General features: G+C 42.7%; 1 protein-coding gene across 1 annotated transcript in view; it reads left to right on the forward strand.

Moving 5' to 3' along the window:
• Positions 1 to 17,032, forward strand: part of gad3 (glutamate decarboxylase 3) — a 53,714-nt gene that overhangs the window by 21,875 nt on the left and 14,807 nt on the right. The window contains exons 3-4 of the mRNA XM_037788437.1: positions 15,583 to 15,689; positions 15,876 to 16,011. Coding sequence (XP_037644365.1) covers positions 15,583 to 15,689; positions 15,876 to 16,011 — 243 coding nt within the window. The remainder of the gene's footprint in view (positions 1 to 15,582; positions 15,690 to 15,875; positions 16,012 to 17,032) is intronic.

The raw sequence follows: 17,032 nt of genomic DNA on the forward strand, positions 1-17,032 counted from the left end.
TTCACCACTAAAATAAAGTAATTACTAGTTTGGATGTGCGTGTAAAGTTTCATAATTTTTTGTGCATCCTAAAGTCTTCAAATATGCGTTCGTACATTTAAAAAAAACGCAGGAAGTCCAACATGGCTGACTTCCTGTTGGCCGAAAAAATCTGAAAAATATTTAATCCAGGTATGAGGATGTGAGCAATGACATACTTGAATTTCGTGAAGATCGAAGAAACTTTCTCTGAAAAACTGCCTACATTAGGGGGCGCTATCTCGCTCCCTGGAGACACCCGAGCCGGGTCACTACAGAACATTGAATTTCGCGCCACTTCTGACGCATATTCCACTTATGGTGAGTTTTTGGGGATGGGAAAGGTCCCAAAAACGCGATCTCCCGGCAGAAAAAGAAGAATAATAATAATAATAATAATAATAATAATACTTAGAAAAACAATAGGTTTCCTCGCACTTCGTGCCAGGACACCGTTGGGTCCTGGCACTTTCGTGCTCGGGCCCTAATAATAATTAAAGCTGCAAGCAGCGATGAACGGGCCCTCGCCCCCGCGGGCACGTCTGGGGAACGCGCATGTCGGGGTACCCGCTGTCGTTCATTCCCGTGAAAGTCGGAAACTGCACGCAACAGTTAGAGTGAATTTTCTACTTGGAGCATGTGGCGATGGAAATGAACTGTGAGAACATGTGGGGCGTCCTTTAAAGCACTTCTATGAGGTTGGCTGGCAGTATACGACCATTTCCTGTTGTCAGTAGGTGGCGCTATGACTTTCACTCATAATACCACGTATATGTCTTCAGGCCGAGACTCTTATAAAACATGTCAAATTTGGGGAATATTGGACAATGTATAGTCAATTTACAACAACTTCCTCTTTCCTGTAGAGGGCGCTATGACTATCACGCATAATACCACGTATATGTCTTCAGGCTGGGACCCTTATAAAACATGTCATGTTTGGGGAAGATTGGACAATGTATAGACAATTTACAACAATTTCATGTTTCCTGTAGGGGGCGCTATGACTTTCACTCATAATGGCACATATATGTCTTCAGGCCTGGACTATTATCCAACTTGTGAAATTTGGGGCAGATCGGACTATGTAAAGTCAAGTTACAACAGCCTCCTGTGTCATGGCGAAACATCAGAATTCGCCGCGCCGCCACAAGAACGCCGTTTCACGAAAACACAAAAGCTTCGCAATTTAGCATCGTAAAGGTGTTGAGATTCTGCTGCCCAACTTTGAGATGGATCGCTTGAATCCGCTAGGAGGAGTATCGCAAAGTTCCATACCTAAAAAGAGACAAAATGGCGTCTTCGCACATGACGTATGACATCACCGTGCGAGCGATCAAAAATCCCTTCGCAATTTAGCATCACAGTAGTGGGTGGATTATACCACCCAAATTTGACGCGGATCCGATAAACGCTCTAGGAGGAGTTCGTAAAAGTATGCATAAAATACATGAAAAACGCACAAAATTCAATATGGCCGACTTCCCGGTGGGCGGAGCTAATGAAACCCGATGAGGAATATGTCTGAAATAATGGGTGGGATATGCCTACCAAATTTCATGAATATCGGATCAACTTTGACCAAACTACGGCCTTCCACGCGTTAGGGGGCGCTAGAGAGCCCGCTAAACACACTGAACCTAATGGCTGTATATTTACATAAAGTTCACAGGTGTCCATCATATTGCCAAGTTTCATGCGTATCCGAGTACCTAAAGGTATGTTCACAAGAAACAAGACATAAGGGGGCGCTAGAGAGCCAACGTGCCACGCCCATGCAAAATTTTACCACTTAAATAAAGTAATTACTAGTTTGGATGTGCGTGTAAAGTTTCATAATTTTTTGGAAATCCTTCAGTCTTCAAATATGCGTTCGTACATTTTAAAAAAACGCAGGAAGTCCAACATGGCTGACTTCCTGTTGGCTGAAGAAATCTCAAAAATATTTAATCCGGTTATGAGGATGTGAGCAATGACATACTTGAATTTCGTGAAGATCGAAGAAACTTTTTCTGAAAAACTGCCTACATTAGGGGGCGCTATCTCGCCCCCTGGAGACACCCGAGCCGGGTCACTACAGAACTTTGAATTTCCCACCAGTTCTGACGCATAGTCCACTTTTGGTGAGTTTTTGGGGATGGGAAAGGCCTCAAAAACGCGATATTCCAGCAGAAAAAGAATAATAATAATCCTTAGAAAAACAATAGGTTTCCTTGCACTTCGTGCCAGGACACCGTTGGGGTCCTGGCACTTTCGTGCTCGGGCCCTAATTAAAGCTGCAAGCAGCGATGAACGGGCCCTCGCCCCCGCGGGCACGTCTGGGGAACGCGCACGTCGGGATACCCGCTGTCGTGCATTCCCGTGAAAATCGGAAACTGCACGCAACAGTTAGAGTGAATTTTCTGCTTGGAGCATCTGGCGCTGGAAATGAACTGTGAGAATATGTGGGGCGTCCTTTACAGCACTTCTATGAGGGTGGCTGGCAGTATACAACCATTTCCTGTTGTCAGTAGGTGGCGCTATGACTTTCACTCATAATACCACGTATATGTCTTCAGGCCTGGACTCTTATAAAACATGTCAAATTTGGGGAAGATTGGACAATGTATAGTCAATTTACAACAACTTCCTGTTTCCTGTAGGGGGCGCTATGACTTTCACTCATAATTGCATATATATGTCTTCAGGCCTGGACTATTATCCAACTTGTGAAATTTGGGGCAGATCGGACTATGTAAAGTCAAGTTACAACAGCCTCCTGTGTCATGGCGAAACATCAGAATTCGCCGCGCCGCCACAAGAACGCCGTTTCACGAAAACACAAAAGCTTCGCAATTTAGCATCGTGAAGGTGTTGAGATTCTGCTGCCCAACTTTGAGATGGATCGCTTGAATCCTCTAGGAGGAGTATCGCAAAGTTCCATACCTAAAAAGTGACAAAATGGCGTCTTCGCACATGACGTATGACATCACCGTGCGAGCGATCAAAAATCCCTTCGCAATTTAGCATCACAGTAGTGGGTGGATTATACCACCCAAATTTGACGCGGATCCGATAAACGCTCTAGGAGGAGTTCGTAAAAGTATGCATAAAATACATGAAAAACGCACAAAATTCAATATGGCCGACTTCCTGAAGGGCGGAGCTAATAAAACCCAATTAGGAATATGTTTCAAATAATGAGTGGGATACGCATACCAAATTTAGTGAAGAATGGACAATGCATAATCAATTTACAACAATTTCCTGTGTCCTGTAGGGGGCGCTATGAATTTCACTTTTAATGTCACATATATGTCTTCAGGCCTGGTCTCTTATCCAGCTTGAGTAGTTTGGGGCAGATGGGACAAGGTAAAGTCAAGTAACAACAGCCTCCTGTGTCAAGGCGAACAATCAAAATTCACGTACGACATCATCGTTCGAGCGATCAAAATTTCCTTCGCAATTTAGCATCACAGTAGATTCAGGGTTATACCACCCAAATTTCACACAAATCTGATGAAGTCTCTAGGAGGAGTTCGTAAAAGTATGCATAAAATACATAAATGACATGAAAAACAACAAAATTCAATATGGCCGACTTCCTGAAGGGCGGAGCTAGTGAAACCCAATTAGGAATATGTTTCAAATAATGAGTGGGATATGCATACCAAATTTGGGGAAGATTGGACAATGTACAATCAATTTACAACAATTTCCTGTTTCCTGTAGGGGGCGCTATGATTTTCACTTTTAATGTCACACATATGTCTTCAGGCCTCGACTATTATCTAGCTTGTGAAGTTTGGGGCAGATGGGACTAGGTAAAGTCAAGTAACAACAGCCTTTTGTGTCATGGCGAACAATCAAAATTCACGTACGACATCATCGTTCGAGCGATCAAAATTTCCTTCGCAATTTAGAATCACAGTAGATCCAGGGTTATACAACCCAAATTTCAAGCGAATCCGATGAAGTCTCTAGGAGGAGTTCGTAAAAGTATGCATAAAATACAAAAATGACATGAAAAACACAAAATTCAATATGGCCGACTTCAGGTTGGGCTGAGCTAATAAAACCCAAAGAGGAATATGTTTCAAATAATGAGTGGGATATGTATACCAAATTTCATGAATATCGGATCAACTTTGACCAAACTACGGCCTTCCACGCGTTAGGGGGCGCTATAGAGCCGGCTAAACCCACTGAACCTAATGGCTGTATATTTACATAAAGTTCACAGGTGTCCATCATATTGCCAAGTTTCATGCGATTCCGAGTACCTAAAGGTATGTTCCATATCTAAAAGACATAAGGGGGCGCTAGAGAGCTAACATGCCACGCCCAAGCAAAATTTCACAACTAAAATAAAGTAATTACTAGTTTGGATGTGCGTGTAAAGTTTCATAATTTTTTGTGCATCCTAAAGTCTTCAAATATGCGTTCGTAAATTTAAAAAAAACGCAGGAAGTCCAACATGGCTGACTTCCTGTTGGCTGAAAAAATCTTAAAAATATTTAATCCAGGTATGAGGATGTGAGCAATGACATACTTGAATTTCGTGAAGATCGAAGAAACTTCTCTGAAAAACTGCCTACATTAGGGGGCGCTATCTCGCCCCCTGGAGACACCCGAGCCGGGTCACTACAGAACTTTGAATTTCGCGCCACTTCTGACGCATATTCCACTTATGGTGAGTTTTTGGCGATGGGAAAGGTCCCAAAAACGCAATCTCCCAGCGGAAAAATAATAATAATAATAATAATAATAATAATAATCTGTAGAAAAACAATAGGTTTCCTCGCACTTCGTGCCAGGACACCGTTGGGGTCCTGGCACTTTCGTGCTCGGGCCCTAATTAAAGCTGCAAGCAGCGATGAACGGGCCCTCGCACCTTCCCGCGCGTCAGGGGTAATGGCGAGACGCCGGTCGACACACCCGTACATTTCAGTGACCATCGGACACTGCACGCACAAGTTAGACGTTATTTCCTTGCCTCTTTGTTTTTTTGGAGCAAATGTGCTCAGAAAGGACAAAGGGGGGTGTGATGTGGGGGTTGAGAATGTGTATGTTTATATTTAAAACTAATTCAAGTTTATGTATTTGATCTTAATGTGTGTCAGATAATGCAGTGGGTTAGAAAAGATGGTTAGTTTGCATGCAAGACCTTGTCTATGTGAAGCATAAACTAAACACATCAGGTGTGGCAAAACCAGCTACCTAAATATCTCTAATCTTTTAACTTTAATCTCATAATATTACAACTTTTTTTCTCATATTATGACTTTTTAACCTAAACTTATGACTTTTTTCTCGTAATATTACGACTTTTTTCTCGTAAACGTATGACTTTATTCTAAAAATCTAAGATTTATTTGTTTCCTCATTGTGGCCCTAATACTCTGTCGTACTCTTGAGTCTTAACAGTTAAAAATAAATCTCAGTCAAGTTGATCCAAGCTGTCAGACCCGTTCAGACACATTTTTCACTGATGTGAACTCAGATTACAATCAAACTGTAGATGAGATCAGGTGGCAGCAGCAGCAGGGCGGTGACTAAAAGCTACGGTTTGCAGTTTGAAACAGCCTTCACTAAATTTACAGGAAGTCACATGTTTTAAGAGAAATGAGACGTTGTTTCCTCTTAAGCGTCACGTTAATATTTTAGATTATAGCTTCTGTGTACTTCTGTGTACAGTGAACTGTGCAATTATTTGTGCAAAAGACATCAAGTAGTCCGACTCCAGCAGCCATGACCTATGAGCAGGTTCTGAAATGAACTTTTTTCATTGCCTGCCACTGTGGCAAACAAGTACCTTTTTTTTTGTCTGCCACTCAGAAATGTTATCTGCCACTTTTGAAATCTCTGCACCAAATGAAGGAACAAGGCAAAAGTGAGCATGGCTCAGATAACCCCGCTCACTGCTTGATCCCTACTAAAGTAACACCAAAGGTTTTGCCATTTTGGAAAAACTCAAAAAAGGTTTGGGCACCGTGGACTTCTAACCCCCAAAAGGCACAACTAGACCACACTGTCAACCATCATACCAAATTTGAAGTTCCTAAATTAAATAGTTTTGCTCCGGACACGAAAATGTGACAGGTGAACGGGCGGACGGACGGAAGGGCACGTGGAACGCTATATATCCCCAACTACTTACGGGGGTATAATAACATCTTAGATCTGATGTCATTCAATGTTCAATGTATTTTACACAAAAAACATTATATGCATGGTAAATTACAATATTCGAATTACACCGTGGCTTCCGGGGAGCCCTATTTTTCAGGGCAGGGAGGGTACTGTATACAGTACTGTACTGTACTTTGTTATTGTCATCTATAGGGGTTGTTTGCATAAAAACACACAATTCAAATGATTATAATTATTTAAATATTTGCTTTGATTAGAAAAATCTTGGCAAGCTGTTGAGAGCTAGTGTTAGGATGTTAAACAGGTCATACTGTAATTCCCTCTCTATTATCTATTTTATATTGCTGTGAAAACATCTCCTTCAAATAACTGGATTTATTCAAGTTTCTCGCCAAAAACATAATTTTACGAGGTTACATTTGAACAAGACGATAACGTAATTTACCAATAGTCATTTTTCCTGAGCTTGAGTTTGAACGCCACATAATAATAACAACTGCCTAATGCCTAATGTGCCTAATGGCACCTCCATTAACATTAGTAGATCTGTTATTTAACCAAGCAGGACTGTGCTGCCCACCGGCTGCTAACAGGTAACATTACTAACTCTCCTCCTGGCCAACAGGTTTGTTGTTCACAGTGTTGCATTATCAAGGAAAAAAACAGGGTGCGTCCCTCAGGCAGTGTCTCCGGTCCAAAACAAACAGCAACATGATACAATGTGCTTATGCGTCATTGTGCACGCGTTACTGTGGAAGGGCATCAATACAGAGGAATCAGTAGTCACGGAGGCTTGAGATACCAAGGAATCAGACAATAAGGAGTCTGTTCTCTATTCCCTCCCCTAACATTTTTTACTGTCTGCCAAAATGGCGGATGGCCTGCCAATTTTACCCGCCAACAATTTACCTGCATTTGGCGGGTGGCGGTTGCTAATTTCAGACCCTGCCTATAAGTATATGTGAATAATAAGTACAATATACAGCTGAGTGAAGGCAGGCAGTTCAGAGGAGCAGAGTACAGCAGAGACTATGGTCCTGGAGACCAAATTATTAGGCTGAATGTTTCAGGGAAAATGTAAATGATATAACTCATATCAAACCCGACGTTCAGGAATTATCAGCCTCACATGTGACTGAATGGAAATGACGATAAATAATGTAAAACGTGTTTGTTGCTGACAGACAGACTCTCCGTCTCTCTCTGACTTTAATAGTATCATTAATAAAAGTTAAAGGGACTGTTTGTAACTTCTTACACGTGTAAATCATTGCGGGTCGGTGTCTCATGCGCGCTCACGTGTGGCTACGCTGTTCAGACAAGACTCCAACAGAAACTACATGGAAGCACCAAAACCACAAAGTTCTATATAGTGAAGCCCGTCTGTTAAACAGTGTTGGCTGCGGTCAGAGACCGTAGCTTTGGTCTCCAGGACCGGAGTCTCTGCTCCTTTGCTCCTCTGCCTGCTTTGCCTGCCCTCACTCACACACCGCGCTTGTTCTCACTCTTTCGCTCCACTCTCACATGCATGCGCGCACACTACACACTGCAGAAGAGTTAGTTTAGCTCTGACAATATTTAGTGAATGTACAGTGGACGTTTGTGCAGAAATAACTGCTGCAGCTCCTCCAGACCAACAGAGGTTTTCCGTGTCTTGTGAAGTGACGGGGCTCCACAGAGAGAAAGGTTATCGTCTCCGACCAAAACTCTGAGATCCCCTGTTCCCTCCGGCCGCGGGCGGGAGGCTGAGGCAGGAAAAGCCAACACTAGAATCAGCATTGATTCATGGGAGACCTTCGTCTGGTCAGCAGTGTCGGCGTTAGGGGTGGGCCATGGGGGTCCAGGCACGTACATGTCTTCAGGCCAAGACTCTTTTAAAACATGTCAAATTTGGGGAAGATTGGACAATGTATAGTCAATTTACAACAACGTCCTGTTTCCTTTAGGGGGCGCTATGACTTTCACAACTAATGGCATATATATGTCTTCAGGCCTGGACTCTTATCCAGCTTGTGAAATTTGGGGCAGATCGGACTATGTAAAGTCAAGTTACAACAGCATCCTGTGTCATGGCGAAACATCAAAATTCGCCGCGCCGCCACAAGAACGCCGTTTCACGAAAACACAAAAGCTTCGCAATTTAGTATCATGAAGGTGTTGAGATTCTGCTACCCAACTTTGAGATGGATCGCTTGTATCCTCTAGGAGGAGTATCGCAAAGTTCCATACCTAAAAAGTGACAAAATGGCGTCTTCGCACATCACGTATGATATCACAGTTCGAGTGATCAAAAATTCCTTCGCAATTTAGCATCACAGTAGTTTGAGGGTTATACCACTCAAATTTGACGCAGATCTGATAAACTCTCTAGGAGGAGTTCATAAAAGTATGCATAAAATACATGAAAAACGCACATATTCCGATATGGCCGACTTCCGGGTGGGCGGAGCTAATGAAACCCGATGACGAATATGTTAGCAATAATGAGCAGGATGTACCTACCAAATTTTATGAATATAGGATAAACTTTGACCAAACTACGGCCTTCCACGCATTAGGGGGCGCTATAGAGCCCACTAAACACGCTGAACCCAAAAACTGTACGTTCACGTAAAGTTCACAGGTGTTCATCTTTTTGACAACTTTCATGAGTTTTCGAGTATCCCAAGGGCGTCAAAGGCATGTTCAAAGGATAAAATACATAAGGGGGCGCTAGAGAGCCAACATGCCACGCCCAAGCAAAATTTCACAACTAAAATAAAGTAAATACTAGTTTGGATGTGTGTGTAAAGTTTCACAATTTTTTGTGCATCCTAAAGTCCTCAAACGTGTTCGTAAATTTAAAAAAAACGCAGGAAGTCCAACATGGCTGACTTCCTGTTGGCCGAAAAAATCTCAAAAATATTTAATCCAGGTATGAGGGCGTGAGTTATGACATACATGAATTTCGTGAAGATCGAAGAAACTTTCTCTGAAAAACTGCCTAAATTAGGGGGCGCTATCTCGCCCCCTGGTGACACCCTAGCCCAATCAATCCAGAACATTGAATTTCCCACCAGTTCTGACGCATATTCCACTTTTGGTGAGTTTTTGGGGATGGCTAAGGTCCCAAAAAGGCAATCTCCGCGCGGAAAAATAATAATCCTTAGAAAAACAATAGGTTTCCTTGCACTTTCGTGCCAGGACACCGTTGGGGTCCTGGCACTTTCGTGCTCGGGCCCTAATAATAATCTGTAGAAAAACAATAGGTTTCCTCGCACTTCGTGCCAGGACACCGTTGGGGTCCTGGCACTTTCGTGCTCGGGCCCTAATAATAATTAAAGCTGCAAGCAGCGATGAACGGGCCCTCGCCCCCGCGGGCACGTTTGGGGAACGCGCACGTCGGGGCACGTACATGTCTTCAGGCCAAGACTCTTTTAAATCATGTCAAATTTGGGGAAGATTGGACAATACATAGTCAATTTACTACAACTTCCTGTTGCCAGTAGGGGGCGCTATGACTATCACGCATAATACCATGTATATGTCTTCAGGATGGGTCTCTTATCAATCATGTCAAATTTGGGGATGATTGGACAATGTATAGTCAATTTAAAACAACTTGCTGTTTCCTGTAGGGGGCGCTATGACTTTCACTCATAATGTTACATATATGTCTTCAGGCCTGGACAATTATCCAGCTTGTGAAGTTTGGGGCAGATGGGACTAGGTAAAGTCAAGTTACAACAGCCTCCTGTGTCATGGCGAAACATCAGAATTCGCCGCGCCGCCACAAGAACGCCGTTTCACGAAAACACAAAAGCTTCGCAATTTAGCATCGTGAAGGTGTTGAGATTCTGCTGCCCAACTTTGAGATGGATCGCTTGAATCCTCTAGGAGGAGTATCGCAAAGTTCCATACCTAAAAAGTGACAAAATGGCGTCTTCGCACATGACGTATGACATCACCGTGCGAGCGATCAAAAATCCCTTCGCAATTTAGCATCACAGTAGTGGGTGGATTATACCACCCAAATTTGACGCGGATCCAATAAACGCTCTAGGAGGAGTTCGTAAAAGTATGCATAAAATACATGAAAAACGCACATATTCCAATATGGCCGACTTCCGGGTGGGCGGAGCTAATGAAACCCGAGGAAGAATATGTCCGAAATAATGAGGGGGATATGCCTACCAAATTTCATGAATATTGGATCAACTTTGACCAAACTACGGTCTTCCACGCGTTAGGGGGCGCTAGAGAGCCGGCTAAACCCACTGAACCTAATGGCTGTATATTTACATAAAGTTCAGAGGTGTCCATCATATTGCCAAGTTTCATGCGTTTCCGAGTACCTCAAGGTATGTTCCATATCTAAAAGACATAAGGGGGCGCTAGAGAGCCAACATGCCACGCCCAAGCAAAATTTCACCACTAAAATAAAGTAATTACGAGTTTGGATGTGCGTGTAAAGTTTCATAATTTTTTGTGCATCCTAAAGTCTTCAAACATGTGTTCGTATATTTTAAAATCACGCAGGAAGTCCAACATGGCTGACTTCCTGTTGGCCGAAAAAATCTACAAAATATTTAATCCAGGTATGAGGGTGTGAGTTATGACATACTTGAATTTCGTGAAGATCGAAGAAACTTTCTCTGAAAAACTGCCTACATTAGGGGGCGCTATCTCGCCCCCTGGAGACACCCGAGCCGGGTCACTACAGAACATTGAATTTCGCGCCACTTCTGACGCATATTCCACTTATGGTGAGTTTTTGGGGATGGGAAAGGTCCCAAAAACGCGATCTCCCGGCAGAAAAAGAATAATAATAATAATAATAATTAAAGCTGCAAGCAGCGATGAACGGGCCCTCGCCCCCGCGGGCACGTCTGGGGAACGCGCACGTCGGGGTACCCGCTGTCGTGCATTCCCGTGAAAGTCGGAAACTGCACGCAACAGTTAGAGTGAATTTTCTGCTTGGAGCATGTGGCGCTGGAAATGAACTGTGAGAACATGTGGGGCGTCCTTTAAAGCACTTCTATGAGGGTGGCTGGCAGTATACAACCATTTCCTGTTGTCAGTAGGTGGCGCTATGACTTTCACTCATAATACCACGTACATGTCTTCAGGCCAAGATTCTTTTAAAACGTCAAATTTGGGGAAGATTGAACAATACATGGTCAATTTACTACAACTTCCTGTTGCCAGTAGGGGGCGCTATGACTATCACGCATAATACCATGTATATGTCTTCAGGATGGGTCTCTTATAAAACATGTCAAATTTGGGGAAGATTGGACAATGTATAGTCAATTTACAACAATTTCCTGTTTCCTGTAGGGGGCGCTATGACTTTCACTCATAATTGCATATATATGTCTTCAGGCCTGGACTATTATCCAGCTTGTGAAATTTGGGGCAGATCGGACTATGTAAAGTCAAGTTACAACAGCCTCCTGTGTCATGGCGAAACATCAAAATGCGCCGCGCTGCCACAAGAACGCCGTTTCACGAAAACACAAAAGCTTCGCAATTTAGCATCGTGAAGGTGTTGAGATTCTGCTGCCCAACTTTGAGATGGATCGCTTGAATCCTCTAGGAGGAGTATCGCAAAGTTCCATACCTAAAAAGTGACAAAATGGCGTCTTCGCACATGACGTATGACATCACCGTGCGAGCGATCAAAAATCCCTTCGCAATTTAGCATCACAGTAGTGGGTGGATTATACCACCCAAATTTGACGCGGATCCGATAAACGCTCTAGGAGGAGTTCGTAAAAGTATGCATAAAATACATGGAAAACGCACAAAATCCAATATGGCCGACTTCCCGGTGGGCGGAGCTAATGAAACCCGATGAGGAATATGTCTGAAATAATGGGTGGGATATGCCTACCAAATTTCATGAATATCGGATCAACTTTGACCAAACTATGGCCTTCCACGCGTTAGGGGGCGCTAGAGAGCCCGCTAAACACACTGAACCTAATGGCTGTACATTTACATAAAGTTCACAGGTGTCCATCATATTGCCAAGATTCATGCGATTCCGAGTACCTCAAGGTATGTTCCATATCTAAAAGACATAAGGGGGCGCTAGAGGGCTAACATGCCACGCCCAAGCAAAATTTCACTACTAAAATGAAGTAATTATGAGTTTGGATGTGCGTGTAAAGTTTCATAATTTTTTGGGCATCCTAAAGTCCTAAAACATGTGTTCGTAAATTTTAAAATCACGCAGGAAGTCCAACATGGCTGACTTCCTGTTGGCCGAAAAAATCTCAAAAAATATTTAATCCAGGTATGAGGATGTGAGTAATGACATACTTGAATTTCGTGAAGATCGATGAAACTTTCTCTGAAAAACTGCCTACATTAGGGGGCGCTATCTCGCCCCCTGGAGACACCCGAGCCGGGTCACTACAGAACATTGAATTTCGCGCCACGTCTGACGCATATTCCACTTATGGTGAGTTTTTGGGTATGGGAAAGGTCCCAAAAACGCGATCTCCCTGCGGAAAAAGAATAATAATAATAATAATAATAATAATAATAATAATAATACTTAGAAAAACAATAGGTTTCCTCGCACTTCGTGCCAGGACACCGTTGGGGTCCTGGCACTTTCGTGCTCGGGCCCTAATAATAATAATAATAATAATACTTAGAAAAACAATAGGTTTCCTCGCACTTCGTGCCAGGACACCGTTGGGTCCTGGCACTTTCGTGCTCGGGCCCTAATAATAATAATAATAATAATAATAATAATACTTAGAAAAACAATAGGTTTCCTCGCACTTCGTGCCAGGACACCGTTGGGGTCCTGGCACTTTCGTGCTCGGGCCCTAATAATAATACTTAGAAAAACAATAGGTTTCCTCGCACTTCGTGCCAGGACACCGTTGGGTCCTGGCACTTTCGTGCTCGGGCCCTAATAATAATAATACTTAGAAAAACAATAGGTTTCCTCGCACTTCGTGCCAGGACACCGTTGGGTCCTGGCACTTTCGTGCTCGGGCCCTAATAATAATAATCCTTAGAAAAACAATAGGTTTCCTCGCACTTCGTGCCAGGACACCGTTGGGGTCCTGGCACTTTCGTGCTCGGGCCCTAATTAGTTTTAAACATAAACATACACATTCAGATAATCTCAACCCCCACATCAGCCCCCTCCCTTTGTCCTTCCTGAGCACATGTGCTCCAAAGAACAAAGAGGTCATGTGGTAACATGTTGGCGGCCATCTTTGATCTGGCCATTTTTGTAGTTTTACAGTGTTCGCCATATTGTCTGTAGGCCATGCAAGACAGGTAGCCATCTTGTCTTTGTCCCTGTCTCTCTCAGTCTCACACACACATGCTCACACACTGTGTTTGGTTTGTTTAGTTTAGTTATTTAGTTAGATTAATATTGGGTTTCAACCCTTTATTATCTTGTAAATAAATGTTTGTGGATTATACATGCTGGTCTGTTTAATATTGTACAAGAGTGAATAATGCCAACCGCTGCTATGTCAAGAACTCTAATATCCTTCAACCTTTACTATCTATTTTTGTTATAGCTATTAATTTAATTATTAATCAATGTTCCAAATTGATAGTTCAGTATATTTAATGAGACTTATCTATGAGACTACATTAATGTGCTATCATTTTCTCTTTGTTTCAAAGATTGGTGGCCAGAGGATGATTTCATATAAATTAAATCATATTATTCAATATAATTAATAATTAAAGCTGCAAGCAGCGATGAACGGGCCCTCGCCCCCGCGGGCACGTCTGGGGAATGCGCATGTCGGGATACTTGCTGTCGTGGCGAAATCGAAACTCTGACGAGTGCCACGACGCCTGCCACAAAACTCTACGACAAACGGTTCATGAGTTATGAAAGGGGGCGGGGCTTATGTGTAGGGGTCGGGGATAACCTTACCCAACTTAACAGGCACTCTCTGCTGAGTGATATGACACCTCCCATAAGAGTCTACGACAAACAGATCATGAATTATGAAAGGGGGCGGGGCTAATGTGTAGGGGGCGGGCATAACCTTCACAAATGAAACAGGCACTGTCTGCTGAGTGATATGACACCTCCCACAAGACTCTACGACAAACGGTTCATGAGTTATGAAAGGGGGCGTGGCTAACATCTTGGGGCGGGGCTATGAGTATATTTTCTCATGTACATGTCCTCAAGACTGTACCACCATCATACCTGAGAAATCTGGGGCAGATGGGACTAGGTAAAGTCAAGTTACAACAGCCTACTGTTTCATGGCGAATGGCTCAAAATGGCCGCCACGCCACGGTCAGGTCGTTAAGTGAACACTCACCATTTTGATAACTTTTCATCCTCAAGGTCTTAAGATGGTCCTGACCAAATTTTAAAAAAAAGTTGTTGTAAATTGACTACACATTGTCCAATCTTCCCCAAATTTGACATGTTTTATAAGAGTCTTAGCCTGAAGACATGTACGTGCCCCGACGTGCGCGTTCCCCAGACGTGCCCGCAGGGACGAGGGCCCGTTCATCGCTGCTCGCAGCTTTAATTATTATTATTATTGTTGTTATTACTGTAGCACTTCAAAAACCTACTGTTAATAAATCTTTGGATTGTTTTAGATTTGTATTTCTGCTGATAATCTAAGTATCTCATAGAACAAAATGTGAAACTGTCTTAAAGGTATACTGCAGCAATTTTTGCAGCGCTGGCCGAGCCAGCTAAAGTGTGAATGAGAGTGCATTATATTAAACTGCTTTACATAGAGATAAGACATGACGATAGACTGTAGGCTATATAAGAAGTGGCGGAGTCACCGTGACGTTACCTATTGGTTTGTGGACTATATGGTTTTGAAGCATCAAGTTTGGCATTTTGGCTGTCGCCATCTTGTTTTTTTGCAACCAGAAGTGACACAAGAGGGTGGAACTAAGTAGAACCGAACGCTGAATAAGACATTTTTAGGAGACCTAAATGTTGAAATTAACTTTGATGAACTGAAAACACACTGTGAAAGGGTTAAAGTTGTAAGATGAAAACACGGACAACTACCAGACCGGACAACGCCGTGTTAGCGACCTGTCAATCACAAGGTAGCCACGCCCTAAAACATCCCCTGCTTTATGGTCTATTTGACTCTAAATGGAACCATAATTTACTAAATGAACATCATGCTGTATTGAAGAAGACTTGAAACTAGCGATTGAGACCATAAACTCATGTTTACAATGTTTACTGGGGTAATAAATCAAGTGAGAAGTAGGCTCATTTTCTCATAGACTTCTATACAACCAGACTTCTTCTTCTTCTTCTTTTCTGCTGTCTATTAAAAAGAATGCAACTATGGTTACGGTTATGCAAAGTGCCATTTCTCCCAGGTGAGGCAACTGTCATTCAACAGATATATGTATGTGTGTGTGTGTGTGTGTGTGTGTGTGTGTGTGTGTGTGTGTGCACAGACCTGCTCCCAGCTTCAGGTGGTGAGGAAATGACCAGAGGGTTTCTGCAGGAGCTGGTTAACATCCTGTTGAGTTACATCAGCAAGTCAAGTCAGAGGAGCTCCAAGGTACTCAACAGTTCTTATCAACGAAATAAACAATGTAATGTAGGACTACTGTGTTTAAATCCTGTACAGTATCTCAACACTCTCCTCGATGATGAGTATGTCGGATCATCATGTGATAAAACCACACTGTTTCCTGCTGCCAGAAGGAAATTACATAAAGGAAAAATACTGCTCCATGTGTTTTAGGTCCTGGACTTCCACCATCCTCACCAGCTGAAAGAGGGACTGGAGGGATTCAGTTTGGACCTGCCGGACCAACCGGAAACTCTGGAGCAGATACTAGTGGACTGCAGAGACACACTCAAGTATGGTGTCAGTACAGGTGTGTGTGTGTGTTGGTTATTATTCACAGTTTTATAATTATTTTTATTATAATAATTATTGCTTTCATCATCGAGAGAGGGGTGCTAAGAATGGATATGCATTTAATTTGCATCGCATTTAAGTGCTTTACATAGACATAAGACATGACCATAGACTGTAGGCTATATAAGAAGTGGACGTAGTCACCATGACGTCACGTCGTTGGTTTGTGAACTATACGGTTTTGAAGCATCAAGTTCGGCATTTTGGCCGTTGCCATCTTGTTTTTTTGCAACCAGAAGTGACACGAGAGCGTGGAGCTAAGTACAACAGAACGCTGAATAAGACATATTTAGGCGACCTAAATGTTACAATTAACTTTGATGAACTGAAAACACACTGTGAAAGGGTTAAAGTTGTAAGATGACAACACGGACAACTCCCAGAAAGGTTAACGCCGTGGTAGTGACCTGTCAATCACAAGGTACACCCGTCATGCTGTATTGAAAAAGACTTGAAACTAGCGATTGAGACCATAAACTCATGTTTACAATGTTTACTGAGGTAATAAATGAAGTGAGAAGTAGTTCTCATAGACTTCCATACAATCTGACTTATTTTTGCAACCAGAGGAGTCGCCCCCTGCTGGCTATTAGAGAGAATGCAGGTTTAAGGCACTTCCGCATTGGCTTCAGAACCGGAGATTGCAGCCTGGACATGACAACAGAAACAACAGCATGATGCACACACAAACAAACACATTCAACCAACAATTTGATACAAAACTTTTAACAAAACTTTTAAACTGCAATATTTATGGCAGTTTCATGTCATCACTTCCATGTAAAGCCAAAGAAAATAACTCGTAGAAAGTTTTCTGACTGTCATGTTGGCACATTTTAATATGGCAGCACTACGAGAAATCCTGTCACGGTGTGTAACTCAAATAAATGGGATTTAGTCAGGACAAAAAGGAATCCAAACATCAAACTTCTGCATCTGTGTGAAATGAGTGAGATCTGGGACTTTAAACCAGGAAG

This window comes from Sebastes umbrosus, chromosome 12 (assembly GCF_015220745.1).
Source record: "Sebastes umbrosus isolate fSebUmb1 chromosome 12, fSebUmb1.pri, whole genome shotgun sequence".
Classification (NCBI taxonomy): domain Eukaryota; kingdom Metazoa; phylum Chordata; class Actinopteri; order Perciformes; family Sebastidae; genus Sebastes; species Sebastes umbrosus.